Consider the following 18,447-nt stretch of genomic DNA (forward strand, 5'->3'; position numbering starts at 1 on the left):
GATGATTTTGGCACTATACAACACAACCTCTAACAATTAATATCATTAAAATTTTCAATTAAAATCTTGAATTTGCTTTATTTCATTTCATTTTTTAACAAAACAATGTTCAGATTAAAAAAAATAGGCTAATTATAATTTGTTTCAGTTGTAGAAAGTATCTTAACATATCCATTACTTATAAAAATAAATTTTTGTAGTTTTTGATTTCAATTAATATCAAGTTTTCAAGAATGTAATCATAAAATTAAATAAGGGTGGCTGTAGTTTCATTTTTTATTTCTTATGCAAATTTTATGACAAATACATAAGAGAATTAATTAATTTAAACTTATGCTGTATTATGCTAAATATTATAGAAGCAAAACTATGCTTTAATGGAAGTTATACAATCAAATAATTTAAATAATAATTTAGAGCTAGGACCATTCTTCAAATATTATATAAAAATATAATTCAAAAATTGATTATTATTACTACTACTACAAAAAAATTTTCATAAGTACTCAAATGAGACTGTTTTTATTGTATAATCTCTTAACACCAAATTCTGTACACTCAAACAGGACAATAACTATAAATATTTCAGTAACCTTACATTCAACCAACAGGGTAACAACAAAGCAATTCAAATATTTTCAGCTTACACTGAGGGCTGAAAACGTTTTAGAATTTGGTTGTTCCTAAGAAAGGCCTTTGGAGTAGGCTGAAAATGCCTGAACTGTTTTGTTATTACCCTGTTGAATTGGATGAAAGGTTACTGAAAGCATAGTTTTAGTTTCATATTTGTTGAGTTCTCTCAAATTACATAGTGAGAAAGACTGGGGGAATCCCAGATACAACTTAAATTTTAGTATGTATCATGAAATTAGAGAAAACTTATTAGTATGTATCATGCATTAGAGAAAACTTAGATCTTTTTAATTGATAATCTGATCATATCGTATGTGACATAAAAATTTTAATCATTTTTCCCAAAAAATAAAACATTAGATAACTGTGCATTGTCCCAGTATTCTTCTGTGGTGCAGGATAATAACTGATTGCATTTGGGGCAATTATGGACAGCTAGAAAGTGGCCAAAATTTTGCAGATAAAGGAAGTAAAGAAATGGAATATAATTTATTTACACATATTCATTAAAAACTAAAATACAATAAGTTCATTAGTTTATAAAAAATGAAAATGAGCATCTCAAATATTAAATCACAATTTTATGTTGCCACAATCAGAATCTGCAATCTAAACTTGTAGAATATTAAGAAAAAAACAGTATATATAATGTAAATGAACTCTGAGGCTACTCCAGACAGTATAAAATTGTGTCTATGATTGCCCTGAGAAAGTGCCTCAATTTTCCACATTTGATTCTAATCAGCTTTGGAAAGCGACATTATCCAATCTACATTTTGATACATGGCAAATAAATAGCAAATAAAACACATTATTATCTGTATTTATAAAGATATATAAATTCTTAATGTAATACTTATGATAAACTTTCAAAAACAACAAGTTTTCAGCTGCACAAAACATGGATGACAATGTGTGAACATAACAACATATGTCATTACTATGTGGCTGACAGGAATTATGATCTGCCAACCTTCTATATTTTTTACAATATTTCATATCCAGAATTCTCCCAGTCCCCCCTATAGTTAAAAGTTTTATTATTTATTATAGATAGATATTCATTAAGCAACATAACTGTTTTCAATATTACATGATGAAATAATTTTATATAAATAATTTTAAGTTTTAACAAAACAAAAAATCAAAAGATGAAACTTACATTTCTAAACCAGCATGGCTTTCCTCGTCTAGTAAAAGACTGATCCATAATATCATCAAATATTAGGAAATATGCATGCATCTGAAAGTATTTAAAACTATTTTTTATTGTAGAAATATAAAAACTGTAAAAAATTATTTGATGAAAATAAAAATAAACTTTATTTGACATATTAATTTATTATTAATCATAGAAATTTATCAGTATTTTATTTATAAAATACTGATAAATTTCAAAATAACAGAAAGCAATAAGAAAATATTAAGATATGAGCAAAAAGAAGCTATTTTAATAAATTAGCAGCATTTATAAAATTTATGAGTAAAAAAATTATATAAAAAGTTAATGCAAATTCAAATATTGAAATATTTTCTATCCTAACACAAATGACTAGAAATCACTGGAAACTCCACAAGAAGAAAAAAAAAGAAATTTATTAAGTTTCAAAATAATCTTTGTTTTTAAAAACTTTCATAAACTTAAATTTTAATAAACTTTGATAAAATATACCAAAATAACTTTTCTTTGCATTTGTTTCAAACTGAAATAATACAGATTCTCAATAACTCAAAGTAGAAGGGACAGAAAAAAAATTTTCTGAGTTACAGAAACTACAATTATTTTAACAAAATCATAAATATCACAATACAAACAATTTAATTAGATTTAAATGCAATATACAGTGGGTGATAGGTTAACGAACATAATCCATTCCAAGACTTTGTTCGTTATCCTAATTGCTCGTTAACCAATTATTGATTTACTATAGGTTTTTATACGAATTTGATTAATTTGTTCTGGAGATTCCAAAACAAAAAATATATACTTTTTTACTACATTTATTTATATATAATAGTAAAAATACATATATATGCAGTCTTGCATTTTTATTAGTCATATTTTTTCCATTTGTGGGGATTAAAGAATCTGTCCAATGTCAATTGCTTTTCTCTTTTCTTCAGGATGTTTCGGAAGTAATTAATAGTATTGTAATTGTAGAGATCCCCAACTCCATTAACCTTATTCTGGTTTGGATGCCACTTGGATGATCATTGTTCTTACATCCTCCCACTTCTTCAAAAGATCTTTAGTAGCAGATGTCAACATGGTCCTCTTTCGTCTTCCTCTTTTTCAAAAGAAAAAACATCTCACTGAGTTTCTTGGTGTTGTTCATTTGAGAGTTCTTGGAGTTCTTCTGTCGTCAGATCAGTTTCAGATTCCATTATTAGCTCTAAAATGCTCTTTATTTCTCAGATGTGATTTTCATTATTCCATTAGCAGCTTGAGACTTCTTGATATATCTTTCATAGCTAAGATTGTGCCTACTGTAGATTTGTTCAAGCCATACTGCCTAACAACATCAGACATCTTGTGCCCACTTTCTACCTTGGCTATATCTCTTACTTGGTTTCTACGATGAGCACAGTTCTTGATACTCCTCTTTTTAGGCTCCATAATATTATCAGTTTCTTTTTTAAATAAAAAGTTCAGAAAAGCACTTACAAAAATTCAGAGAACAGAAATCAACTAGCCCACAAAAAGTTATTTAAATACAAGGCCTGGATACAATTTGAAATTTGGTATTAAAATGTTAACGAATATCCAATGGGACAGTTAAACTTTCACCTTTCGTAAATAAACCCCGATGCAAAACTTAACAAGTGCCCATCCGACAGTCTTGCGAAGACTATAAAAAATTATTTGTCAGAAAGGTAAACAAAAGCTGGAATTACAAGGGAGAGTTTCAAAATTCGGAGGAATATCATCTGATTGGTATTGGGTTGACGTCTCCTGCGCTCCAAAAGGTTTAGAATTGTTACCTGAAGATAAGGGAAATCAATCAGTATTTGTTACTTTCCGTCGCTTCATTTTATGTTTGTTCAGTAAAGTATTCGTTATCCAAACATGTGTTTGTTGTCCGATCATAAAAATCTTTTGCAAAAGTGTTTGGATAGCGAAAAAATCAGATAACAAACTGTTCGTTAACCGATCATCCACTGTATTTTATTATTTCTTAGTTATCTATAAGTAAACACTAACAAAAAACTAACAAAAATTAACTTGAAAAAATTTGTTACATGAGTTTCTTGGTTATGATTCATTGTTTCTTGTTAAACAATATTTTTGATGAAGTCACCTGTCTCAAAAGCATCTTACGTATTTTATGAATGATGTAATTTGCAGAAAGTCCCTTAAAAGGTCAAAACTTTTCTGACTTCCCTACATATAGGAAGAGCAGAGTATTTCCTTGACAAGATTTTTTTCTTCTTCATCTTCATCGCTTGTTTCTTGTGCTTAGTTCTTTACATCAAAAAAATGTTCACAGATAGCTATGTCATTTCAATGTTGACAAAATCTTCAAATGACACTTCATCACTCATTGCTGTAATGAGATTGACCCTAGTCCTTTTTGATATAGTTGAAATACGAATAAAATCCCAATTTATTCAGTGTCAACAAATTCTTAATTGAAACCTGATTTTGTAAAGAAATATGTAGTAGTGCATTATGAAACTTTATTTCCAACTTTGTTAATCGTCTGCATTTCATTTAGCAGAGTCATTCCAAAATCATGTAATCCATCCATGGGCATAAATCATGCAGACCCTACAATGTTTGGGGTCCACAACTAGAAAAAATGTCCCAACTGTTGCTCAAATTATTTAGCTTCTTCTCTAAGAAGTTTCCATCCACAGGAATATTCTCAAAAGATATTGAAAAACTGGATGAGATTATAATAAAAGCATATACTAATGCCTGTAATCCAGTTAAAAGAATTAAAGGAACCAATCTATACTAATATTATAAAGAGGTAATGTTTGTATGTAAGTTTGTTTGCAGCAGGTAATCTCCGAAATTACTCATCCGATTTCAAAAATTCTTTCACCAATATTTAGAATGGAACTTCAGGGTGGACATAGGTTTTATATTATTCCATTAAACATTCATATAAATTAAATTATATCATCTAGGGTTAAGGCTTTTATGTCCAACAGATGGCGCTACGAGTACGACGCCCTAAGTTTGCTTTTCTGTGAGGCATTATGCTTTTCTGTGAAAATGAACTAAAGCAGATCATCTTCTATCTATCTATATAAATAAAAATGTAATGTTCGTTTGTTCCTACCGATTCCTTTGAAATTTTGACACAACTCTGCATTCGAATACGCACGTGTTTTTATATAATATACATGTCGAAATTCAACCCCACTGAAGGGAGATGGTTAGGATTAAGACTTACCATAAAGAACTCTGCTTCTATTTATACTATTTTAGATGCGGGTTTTTGTGTTTTAATAGGGTACGTCAAGAGAATGTACACTAAGAAGAAATTTTTCGATATTCCCCCCGCGCGGGAGAGAGACAGGATAAAGGCTTACCGTGAAGAACTTGGCTTCTATTATACTATTTTAGATATGGGTTTTTGCGTTTTTGATTGCGTTTTAATAAGGTACGTCAAGAGAATGTACACTAAAAAGAAATTTTTCGAAAAATTCCCCCATGGGGGAAGTGTTATAAATTTATAATAGATACATTTTGAGCCACAACAACGCGTGGCGGGGTCTGCTAGTTTATTATAAAAAAAAACATTTTCAATTATCTTGCTTGGGTGATGATAGTGAGGAGAAAAACATGTAACTCAAAAAAAAAAACATGGTTGAATCCTAATCGATGGAAAAAGCAATCAAAAGTCACAAATTGTGAAATAAACAGTAGCTTGAATATTTAAGTTTCATAAATGTTGGAGTAAGGCTTTTGAACTGGTGACAACTTGCAGAAAGTCCTGTAGTTTGTTGGCAATGAACTTATTGTGAATTCTTTCCACTAAAACTGGGGTTGATGAAGATTTGTCAACAACCAGTCTAAGCTGAGTGCCTCCTTATGAATGATCCTACTGCCCCAAGAATTTTTGCCTTTGTGAAGAGCCACAAGGGCACTCAGCTTAGATCAGATATGTTGACATTTTAATTATTTGGAACCACAAACCCCCGTCCCAAGAATTCCTGACAACCATCAACAATATATCAATTCATATAGTTTACTGCTCCACTCTGAACAGAAGAGCATCTTCCAAGTATACTTTCTGTATATCCTTATCACAATGCCTAATAAATCTCTCACTACCAATGTGTACAGAAATAACACATACAACCCATTATTTATTCCACCAAAGTTACATCATAATCCATTCACTTATAAGATAGCAGTGTTTAGAGCACTTAAAAAAAAAGAGCATATGTTTATTGTTCTGATGCACATTGTAGGAACAAAGAGTTCTAACATATTAACCACATTGTCACTGCCCTAGACTACTTGACAAATCTTATCAAGGGTCTCATCTGACTTTATCATACACCTGTCAATTCTACACAGAACATCAGGCCCCAAATTGAGTTCAAACCTAACAAGATTTATAAAAATTTGTAATAAATGATTAATGCAACATGGAGACAAAAACAATTCTGCAAGATGTTCAGTTTACATGCATCGAGTTGGCGACACCAGACTGACACCATCACTCATATACAATAGCTAGAAGAGAACTTGATTGGAAAAGGAAAAGGTTTGACAAACAAAAAAGCATAGAAAAAGTATTAACATTCTAGAACATCATAAAAGGAAATAACAAGTAAAAATATGAGCGCAGGTGTCTTAGTTCTATAGGTAATCCAGCCAGAGTTGAGGGATGATGTTGGATAAACTATCCCAGGCAGACCTTTCTCACAACCTAAACTGGTCTCAATTTCCACCTGGAGACAATAGGGAGATCAATCAGAAAGTGGGGAAAGGAAAGCCCAGTCAATCAAAAAAAGAATTAGAAAGAAACAGTCATTGGAGGCACATAATCATTTCCTTGTTTTTCAGATATGTAGAGAGAGTACTCAATGGAATGTTAAATTCTTTTCAATCTTTCATTTTTCTACTTGCTTACTTTTAAGTTCTTTCATTTTTTATTTCATTTCAATTCTTTTCATTTGTCATAAAGATTGCTTACGCAATCTTTATGACAAATACTTTTCTGTTATCAATGAAACCTTTAGATTTTTTCATGTTTTCCATTTCTATCTAAATTAAAATGAAAATGATCAACACACTGATTTCATCATTAATTGTGATGCTAAATATCAAAATGCAATTCAAAGTTTACAGTGAACTTTATATGTTATGAATGTTTAGTTCCAAATAAGAAGTTATATACACACAAACTTTAAATTGCTAAATTTTAAATTTTAAAAAACTAAACATTTAAAAAACAATAATTTTAAGTGCTAAGATATGATTGGTCAATTTGTATTTAAGAAATAAGATTGTTATTTTAGATGCAAAATGTCATTGAAATTTTGGATTTTGTGTTGTGCAATCAGAGATGTAATTCTATACAATACAGATACAGATCTACTTTGTGATAATTTTATCCATCTCTTTGAAAACACCAAAAAAAGCACATAAAATTAGACAAAGTAAAGTTTCTTAATCTTTTAAGTTTAAGTTAACAAAAATATGATCTCAAAGCTATTTCAACTTACAGAAACACAATGCATTGAGTCTATGGAAGTGAGGACAAAAATAAAATTCAAGTTAACAACAATTTTAATTTAAGGAGTTCAACTTATCAAGAGTCTACTGTATATATAGCCATGTATTACAATTCAATAATAGTCAAACCTAATGGTATTCTCACATGACACATAAATACTACATAGCAATGTGCTAGAAAGAATACTATAGAATTTGCTTATTATAATCACAAATACTATCATTTGTTTAATGTTATCAGACTTAGCATGTTCCAAAATATATTAGTTAAAATTTACTTATAGAGCTTCAATTATCGTAATCAAAGTTTTGGTTATTGATATCATTATCTTCAATAAATTAGCATTTTCAAGTTATTTGTCATGCTATCTGCTTCAATATGTGGCTGAAAACACACAATCCTTATAGGTTGACATTACAATTTTAATTAATGTGTAATGTGTAAAATCATTTTAATCTTCATTTGCTCACAGCATAGTAGTTTAAATTGCTGAAATTTCTTACTTGCTTTTGTTAAAGAAAGTGTTGCAAAAATAATAGTTGAATACTATAGCATTAGATAAAACTATAAATGAATTAGTATTTTAATGTTGTATTTAATAAAACCATAATATTCACTATTTACAGTCTTAATTACTTATCCTGCTTAATATTAGTAGGAAATGCTAGACCCAAAATTATTACAATAAACAAATCCTACTGTATTAATATTCAGCTCTAAATATTTCTAATAATAATATTTACTGCTGACATTTACATAATCATATTCGTAGAATGTTCTATTAGAATAAAAATAATAATTAAATCATATAATTCTAAGCAAAAATCTTTAAAAAAAGTAATTGTAATTTCTCAAAATTTATACTATAAAATGTACAAAATGAATAATAAATATCTTAACTATAATTACAATAAATTTATTTTTGAATCATAAAATATTTATATTTTTCATATTTATTTAATTATTTTTATATTAATTTACCATTTCCACACACCATCCTAAAATGTTTGCAAGTTTTATACTCTCTTCAACCAAATTTTTGGATTTAACTAATAATTTATATGTAGAAACCAAAGCCAATGCACGATTCTTTTTTCCATGAGGTATATTACATTCCAAAATCTAGAAAAATTCAAAAAATATCTTAGAAAAATATGTAATAAATTTAAATATTTTCAGTCTAATATATATATAAATTCTTAATGTAATNTCACGTCACTTTCGGAATAATCTCGTATCAGCTGTAAATATCACATATTATATGCATCCTCTATTATAATAATCCATGATAAATTACCTAATACAATATTGTATTAATGTAAGACGGTATGTAATGCCGAATATTTATACATTAAAATTGACAGTATGAATATATATATATATATATATATCTTAATCACATGGAACTCATAACCCAACATCCATAACATTCTGAAAATATCTAACGACAATCTATATGGGCTCACAACAAAATTGGATCAACATAGCAACAGGGAAGCTCACTTCTTAGATGTAAAAATAATCCAGGATAACGGAGTGCATAATTGTATATTCCACAAACCTTCATATGCCCCCAATTTTATTCATGCCGCATCCTGTGATCTGCCTAAATACAAGATTGCAGTATTCAGATCACTAGTGAAAAAAGCTTTTATGCATTGTTCAAACATGTCAAACGCCAACAAAGAGCTGAAGTACTGTACATTACAGACATAGCTAGATGATGTGTTTCTGCTTTAGCCAAGCATTTTATAAAGAACAGGTCACACAATGTAAGCATTACAAACAATAGGAACCAGGCACTACAAGATACAAATAACAGGTGAATTGCAACATATTTCCACCCTAGCCTGATTGCTACGTACAAATAAGTAGTGTGTTATACCAAATGCTCAGCTTCAAACATAACCCTACAGTTTCAGCCTCCTTAAAAATACAAAAGATAATTACAATGTTAACAGATCACCGAGAGTCTACTCCATACCATCACATGACGGCAGATTTTGCAGTAGCCTCATATATATAGGATCCAGCAACAGGGCCTGGAAGCAAAGATTGGCCAAACATAAATATGACATTGCAATGAACAAGACAAGTATCACTTTAGCACAGTATGGGATGGAGCCCGAGGTGTCGGTACTATGGGAAGAGGCCAGATTAATTTAAAATATACTAAATGCAGATAAGCTGAGAACACTGAAAACATGGAAATTTATAAAAGTTCACAACAGGGAAGATGTATAAATAGTAAGGATGCTAAAGTGATTTCCAACACATGAAAAGTGATTGTAGACAATCCTATACATGGAGATATGTTTTAAGAACATACATACACAAATGGTTATATATACGACAATATGTTAAATTTATTATGTATTTTCTATGATAATTTATTGTGAAGTGTTAAATTTGTTAAGTGTTTGGAAGTTAATAATATAATTGAAAAAACAGATGGTTTAGTGAATTTAAATAGAACTTGTTCCAGAACATATTTTTTTTTTTTAAAGTGTTCTAAATTGAGAAGTCCAATTATAAAATCCCCAATAAAAAGCTTGACACTGCTTCTAAACAAGGCTGAAAATGTTTGCATTACATATATATAGAAATTGCTGGAAACATGAGAAAAGCTCAGTTTATTATCTATTTATGAATAGAAATACATAAATTTATAAAAAGTTTTAAATGGATTTTTGGTGAAAACTCTTATTAATAGTAATAATTTGGATAACTGCATAAATTCTTTGTTTCTTATTTAGTAAAATTAATTAGAAACTGATAAACAAAATTTAAGACTATTTTCTCATCTTGTTTCTCATGTCATCAGAACTGTATTTACAAAACAAATTCCAGATAATATTAAAACATTCATATCACATATCTATGACATCAGTTTAAATTTGAAATTATATTTAAACAGGCAATGACACATGCAAATAAATAATCCATATTATTTAAATAACAACTTTGTGCTCACAAAATGATTCATATTAAAAAACATATCTATCAAAGACCCTTAATTGAAATCCAGTGAGATTTAATTCAAAATAGACTTCTGGACTAATGTTTTCGATCTACAAATGGAGACAATTTCCAGTTCCATAATTCATATTATTAAGACAAAAAAATTCTAGAAAAAGATTATAATATGTAATGTATTTAAGCAATATACTTCTTATTTACAAAACTGAATCTGTTACAAGAATGATGAAATCAAAGAATGAGATTATGTTTACTTATTTTTATATTATCTTAATTTATCAAATAATATATTAAAAAAATTAAAATAGTTAAAGTAAAAGTCAACATTAAACTGAACCAAAATTAAAATTTATTTTACAAGCAAAATTAGCAATTTCTATAAGATAGCAAAAAGTTGTTTATTTTTTTCACAGAGTTATTATAGCTTAAAACTGATGAATATTCTGATGATTTTTCTCCTAACTTAATATTTTCTATGTATCAACTTATGAGAAAACATACTTTCTCTACTTTATCTTACACAGAAATATCTTATATATAAAACTGTACTTATCAATTTTACCTCTTTGAATCTGACAAAAACATCTTTTATTCTTTCATCTTGTACATCATCTTCATTAATAAGATTTTCTACAATTAAACTAAATGTTGCATCAAATTCTTCCATTTCTCTTTGATATAATTTTAAATCTTTTTCTTTAAGATATTCTTTTCTATAAGAAAACATAATAATAAAATATATGAATATATGATATAAAACATATAAGATTGAAATAAGACAATAAAAATATATATTATTATTATATTAGCTTAATGTTCCTAAATTAATGTTGTTTTCTATAATAAAGCAGGTGTATTTACTAATTGTGAGTTCACTGTTTGAAACTAATCATATGAGGACTAATATAGTTACAGTTTCATATGTAATTTATTACTAATTTTTCTGTCAGATATGCATTTTGGGTGCAGCCCTTCATCAGTCTGACCTGTGTATAATTCAACATTTTGTGTATATCTATATCCAGCAGTATTGAGAGTTTAAAAGTATGTTATAATATAAAAATAGAAAGTTTTTTGGTAAAAGTTGATTATGCATATTAAATACATAATAATAAACATCCTACACCTATACCACACAGGCAATCTAGGGTCTCTGGATATGGCCCAAATTTAAGTTTCAATATTCTTAGTATAGTAATGAGTTTATAAAAGATTGGTGTTGTCCCTTTAATAGGCAATAGCCTTTTTGCCCATTGGATAACGTGGATGATTTGAAATTAAAATTGTACAGTATCCCTCATACAACATGGTACTTCTACAACACTACTTACGAAAGTTGGAAATACATCACAAAGCGCATCTTAACTATATTACTTTAAGAAGAAAAATTAGTAACAAAATGCATCTGAAACGGTAACCATCTTAGTCCTTGTATGATTAATTCCAAACAGTGAACTCACAATTAGTAAATACAGCTACTTTATCATTGAAAACAATATATTTTGTCATAATAAATATATATATAAAAATATTTGCTATACTATATATAGAAATTTCATCTGGATCATGTGTAGGCTGTAAGAATATGAGGCTGTAAGAATGGATTGTCCAACCCAGTGATGCATTATAGACTCATAGGGCCCCAAGTAAATTTGAATTAGGAAACCTCATGTACCGTATTGACTTCAAACATTTTTGTTCGGAATCATGGTGATATCATGTAAGAAACATGATTGATTGATTTGAATCATTAACAAACTCTGCTGAGGAGAGTTCATTGAGGAACACATCTGTTAGATTTTGAATTTGTAACACATGCGTCTCAAAGGAGAGATGGTTGGCAAAGGATCACGCCATGTGGTGGACCTTGGATAGAGCTATGACTAGCATAGCCACTGATTGGTCGCCGACAACTGTCGACAACTATATAAGGTTGATGTGAAAGCGACAAATTCAAGTTTGAAATTGACATCGAAGTTTGGATCAAAATCTGGATCTGTCTCGCTAGCCAAAGAAAATGCCACAGCTAGACAACTATTCGTTGGTAAGGTGTCTTCTTGAAGGACAAGTACAGGAAACACAAACTATTGGAACTTCTTATTGTGTTATTGATGCACCAAATAGTTGCCAATTGTGAAACTGTTGAAATTCTGAACTTTACTTTCAGGGAATTTTGGGGGGAATCCCCATTCATTTTTTAATGCAACCTCTGCACTGTGCCAATGCATCCTACACCTATACCACACTGGCAATCTAGGGTCTCTGGATATGGCCCAAATTTAAGTTTCAATATTCTTAGTATAGTAATGAGTTTATAAAAGATTGGTGTTGTCCCTTTAATAGGCAATAGCCTTTTTGCCCATTGGATAACGTATCACTGATCTGATCAAAAAAAGTTGTCATGTTAAGAAAAAAGCAATTCCTATGACATTGATTTCTTCTTTCTCACTATGGAAAAGTGTACTAGTTTGGTCTGATAGTATTACATGCTAGTGGATGATTTGAAATTAAAATTGTACAGTATCCCTCATACAACATGGTACTTCTACAACACAATATCTCGGTACTCAAACAAACAATTTGATATTTGAACATAAATTCTAGAAAAAAGTTGCTCGGTATGTGTCCGAACAAACACGACCCACCAGAACAAATTTTTGATTAAAAACATATTTTTATTTTGTCATCCATAAAATTTTTTATGATAAAAATAAAAACACATGAAAATGTTGCTGATACTTCTGATCAAGATCAACAAAAAAGCTCAGAAAATGATGATACTTTATAAAAAGAAAATGCCCTCGTTTAATTAAAATGAATATTAACACATCATACAGTACTTTTAATTGTGATTGTTAATTAATTATCGATTGCATTAATAAACATATTTCTCTTAGTAACAAAAAAAAAAAAAAAAAAGTATACTTTTGCTAACTTCTGGAACGTAACCCTATGTTTTATATTAGTCTTTTGCTTTGTATAACATGGATTCGCATAACACGACACTTCGGAGCATAACTATCGTGTTATACGAAGGATACCTGTCTTTGTAACATTTGCAGCAAAAAGTACAGCCTTGGAATATAGCCAAATAATTTAAATTTGAAAATTATACTCTTCACCAGGGCTGTGGAGTCTCGTAAAAATCTACCGACTCCAACTCCAACTTTTCCTTACCATCCGACTCCAACCAGGGGCAGACTTGTTACCGAAAGAGACCTGGAAATTCTGATGTCATCACGTGACCTCAGAATAAAAGATTCAATAAATAGAGTTCTAATAAAGATAGAATGTAGAAACTTTTTATTCCAAAGCTAAAAGACTCCTCTAAGTAATATTTAAATATGTATTTGATAACTTTTACTTTTCCAGCTGTTATATATAACAGAGGAAAAGTGTAGCACTCGGTCAAAAAATGACCCTTTCCAAATTTTTACATTTTTGGACTCGGACACCTTGAAATTTCGAGATATGCAAAAGATTTGAGGTTTTTTTCTACATATGTAGATGTTAGATGTGTGTGGAGGGCATGATTTTGTTCACTCTGAAACCTAATAAATTCTGTGGTCAGAGTGGTTGGAATCGGAATCAGATGGTTTAACACAGGAGTTAATTATTAAGCATCAAAGTGGTTAAACTAAATCATGTCCCCATATACGTTCTAACATCTTAGGTGAGAACATCTTAATGGGTTTTACTGTACTATTATAAAATGGCTAAAAAGCTTACTTTGAGGGTAGAGACAAATTTTATTTTATTTTTCTTTTTTAATTTTGAATGCTAATAATGAGTAAAATATTCATTAAGAGATATGAAACGTGACCACTTTTATGTCTTCATCCTGTCGACCTTTAATTAAGAACCAAAATTTAATAGTATTAATGCCCCTTTATACACAAGCCACAGTGCCACATTTCGTTTCTTAAACTTTACCCATTCTAAGATATTGTTTAATTAATATCTCATAACAGAAAATAAAGAAGTTAAACAAATTAGATGCCAACATATACATGCACACGAATTTTTCCTCTGAATTTTTATTGACTTTTTGAGGGGTTCAAGAGGTCTCCAAACGTGTAGATTTGCAAAAAAAAAACCTGGAGGGTCAGATTTGACACAATTCCAATACTTTTCCGTTTTATATACATAAGAAGTTAGGAAGTAAAAAGGAGTCGGAGTCGGCGGATTTTTTGACAACTCCAGATAAAATACCAAAACTCCACAACTCCGACTCCACAGCCCTACTCTTCACACCACATTAATGGGTTAATGTGTATAACTTTATTCTACATTTTTATGTTATGGACTTTTTAAAATTTATTTAAACTATTTAAATTACTTAAGTTTTATAAATCTAGAATTATCAAGCTTAACTTTCTTCTTCACATAAAGACTGAATACTTTTTTGATCATAAAGTTACAGTAATTTTATTTACAATAACCATCAATAACATTGATTATCTTGATAACAATTATATAATTTTCTATTCAATTAATCTTAAAATTTCGTATTAAATGAATGACGTTGAATATTAGCATTTATTTTATATACAGGTCTATTAATTAATTAATTTAAAAAATATCCCCAACCTGTCAAGTCCAATGGTGAATGTTTGAGCTGTGGATTTTGTTCTGTAAGAATCTGTAACGTTAAAAGTCCAGACTTTCTTGTTACATTTTATCCAGCTTCTTGATTTTGAACACAATTTGGCAGTACGGTTAACAAGACGGCCAAAATTCATCATAGAAATTCCTGATGCCAACATCGTTTCCTGTTATCGTCGTATGTTTATGTTTTAAATACAATACATCTACATAACAAGATATAAAAATTGTTACCAAAATCGGTGAAACTTCTGCTTGTTATGAATAATTCACAAATTAAACTGAAGATGCATTAATTTAAAACCGCTATAATAATTATACTAATAGCCCACATGACACGATACCACGTGCACGTGTCAATATCACAATAAAACATTTAAAATAAATAAATAAATAAATAAAATTTAGGTTCAAAACTTTATAAATATATTTTATTAATATTATAAAAATTACGTAGTAAATAAATATTATAAATGTGTATACATTCCTTACGTATTATATAATCCAATAAAAAGTTTGAAATTAAATCTTACATCTTTATATCAAATTAAATAAATATAAATATAATAGCGTTAAATATAATTAATAAAATAATCTTATAAAATTAAAAATTCGACATGTTATAAAATGTAATTTATTTATTTATTTTTTTATTTTTGAAACTAAACAATGAACACACTTCATTAATGTGTTTTGCTTCATATTCACGCTAGATGTCGTTCATTCATTCAGACAAATGGCTGACTGAACGTACGAAGTGAAATGTGGATATGTTTATTCTTTTAATTAATTTAGTTAATTAATGTTTATTTACAAATTTAATATTGTTTAAATTATTGTAAAAGTTTATTTTTACGTAAATACGGTAATTTTTGTCGATTTTTAAACTTTTAAAATTACATTTCAGGTAAGAATCATCGTTAATAATTATAATCATGCTGTATAAATACGTCTTTTTCATTCGTGTTAAGCGGGCTTGAATTTCGTAATGCTAATATAATTGTACATTTGTGTCCATTGAGACGAAAATCATCAAGAAGAAAAGGGTTGAAATTGACATTATTTATTCAAATAATACAAAGGAAAACAGTTTATTTTCTAATAATATATATCTTTTAGGTCATTTTATATAAATATGAAAAGAATTATATGCTAATTTATTGTAGAAAAATGTCTAATTAGGTTATAAAGATATACTTTTGTTTTATAATCTAAAAAGCCTTTTAGGTAATTTGTTTGTTTATTTACATATATACAAAGTGGAAATATATTTGTATATATTTCTATTAAACTACCAAAAAAGGTAGTTTAATTGTTTTTCCATTTTCTTATTCGGATATTTAAACTTCTGACTGAATTCAATACATACAGTACGTATCATCGGAGAATGGGTTTTTGTATTGATACTTGTTACATTATATCTAATGATATTATAACTTTCATATTTTTTTACAGTAGTAATCATTGATAAAAATTTTGCTTATCAACAATATCTAGGAGAAGAAGAAATTTTAATAATTATCTATGCTGAATTATATATAATTACACGTAGATAGTGTAGAATTGTTTTCTTAAAATTAAAATAATTATCTTGTTTACATTCTAATTTTAAAAATTAAAAAAAAATGACAAAAAATAGTTATCATTAAGGATGTAATGAATATAAAAAAAATTACTGATAAAACGGATTGAGAAAGATGAAGTAAAATGAAGAAATTTCCGTTGAATTTGAGAAAAGTGAATCATTAAAAAAGGCTAGAGTCCAATCTACATCCTGTTAATTTTACATAGAAATATTTATTTGTAAGTAAATTCAAAATTAATTAATATAATAAGTTATAAAATTTATATTTTTATAAATGATGCTACTTTAATCAAGCAAAATTCTTATGAAATAAGAAAAAAAAAATTATTTCCACATTTAATCTCTCTTGTTGATTTATATAATCTCTTAACCTGCTTAATTTCAGAAATATATATATATTTTTTGAATAATTTTGTTTCTATCTTCATTCCTGATATTTATATTATAATTTTGAAATAATGATTAAAAAATTTTCTCTGTTTCTAAATATATATGACCTGAAATGATAATTATTTCAACTAGTTTTCTAAGTAGCTTTCTTAAAAGTAATTTGATTATGTTAAATATAAAATTACATGACTTTTGACAGATAGCTTTTATTTTTCATCTGCTTAATTTTCTTAAGATGAACGCTAGTAAATTCATATTTTNTTTATTAATTGATATTTTTATTAGAAACACATTTAGTAAAATATCACTGCTTGATATCAATATACAATAATTTAATAAAAATTTTATATGAATTTATGAAGTATTTTTAAAGGAGAAAAATAAGACAGTTAAATATAATTATTAAATTAATGCTATAATTATTGAAAAATAATAATAATGGAAACTTTTGAAGTCTTAAATTTCACTCAACAAGTACAATGTTGTCATTGTCATTTTTTTTTATACTTGTTTAAGTCATTCTGACAATAGTAGATCACATATCAAGGGAAATGAATGTAATGAAATTTATGTTGGGTGTGGTTCAGAAATGAAACATGAAAATGCATTTTTTGTTTTACATCATGTATAAAGAATGAAATAATTAATAGTATTTCAAGATCAAATTTACTGTCAATTCTTTTACATTATATTTTGTTTACCATACATTTTATTAGTTTATTAAAGAAAACACCATCTTGCAACGAAAAAAAGGTATCTCTGTCAATATTATCATTTTGTCATTAACCTGCTTATATTCAATATTATATAATTATCATAGTTTTATAAATATGGGTATTACATAAGATTTTAAATAGGATAAATGATGTTTTGCCCTTAAAATCATTTGTAATTATTTTGGCTATGTGAATAGCACAGGTTATTCTGTTCATTACAAATCTACTAAACACAGTTTTGTTGTCATTAATTTATCTAATTTCCTATTACAGTCCTTGTGCAATGAAAGGATGTGACTTTTCCCATTGTTTGTTATAATCTGATGAAATTAATTTAAAAATTGTTAATTTGTTGTATTCAAAACACAATTTGATATAATCTTGCATATGAAAAAATTAAAGAATTTCAATTATTAAGCTATATTTTATTTATTGCAGATAATAACAAATAACAAGAATGAACAACAAACAGGTAATTTCTGGGAATTTTTAGAAATTAATAGTTTATACTTTAGTCTATATTTAGAATCAAAAATACATTATTTTTAAAAAACTTGTATCATTTTATTTATTTGTTTATTTTCAATTAAAACTTGTTTGTATTTTTTTTTTTTACTGATAATTTAAAATGACAAACTTAACTTATTTATATAAATTTAAAAGTTTTAAACTTCTGTTAGATTACAAATTTAATAAGAATTTCTGTAAAAATGAATATATTTTCATAAATTAAATTTTATAAACATTTAAGGCAATATTGTTAATTTTTCATTTATTTGTTTTTTGATAAAATTTAAAAAGAAAACTGTATGTTATACATAATGTATGTCTTATGAAA

The 18,447-nt window shown here is 27.8% G+C and overlaps 1 protein-coding gene across 1 annotated transcript in view; it reads right to left on the reverse strand.

Annotated features, from left to right (window-relative positions):
• LOC111624289 (farnesyl pyrophosphate synthase-like) overlaps window positions 1-15,259 on the reverse strand; it is a 30,303-nt gene extending 15,044 nt beyond the window's left edge. Inside the window, exons 1-5 of the mRNA XM_023367138.1 lie at window positions 15,153-15,259; window positions 14,904-15,085; window positions 10,876-11,026; window positions 8,316-8,456; window positions 1,796-1,876 (exon numbers count right to left, since the gene is read on the reverse strand). Of these exons, the coding sequence (XP_023222906.1) occupies window positions 1,796-1,876; window positions 8,316-8,456; window positions 10,876-11,026; window positions 14,904-15,079 (549 nt within the window). The 5' untranslated portion in view covers window positions 15,080-15,085; window positions 15,153-15,259. The remainder of the gene's footprint in view (window positions 1-1,795; window positions 1,877-8,315; window positions 8,457-10,875; window positions 11,027-14,903; window positions 15,086-15,152) is intronic.
• Window positions 15,260-18,447: the final 3,188 nt, after the last annotated feature.

The sequence above is a fragment of the Centruroides sculpturatus genome, unplaced genomic scaffold (genome assembly GCF_000671375.1).
Source record: "Centruroides sculpturatus isolate CEXI.00-Female unplaced genomic scaffold, Cexi_2.0 scaffold29, whole genome shotgun sequence".
Classification (NCBI taxonomy): Eukaryota; Metazoa; Arthropoda; class Arachnida; order Scorpiones; family Buthidae; genus Centruroides; species Centruroides sculpturatus.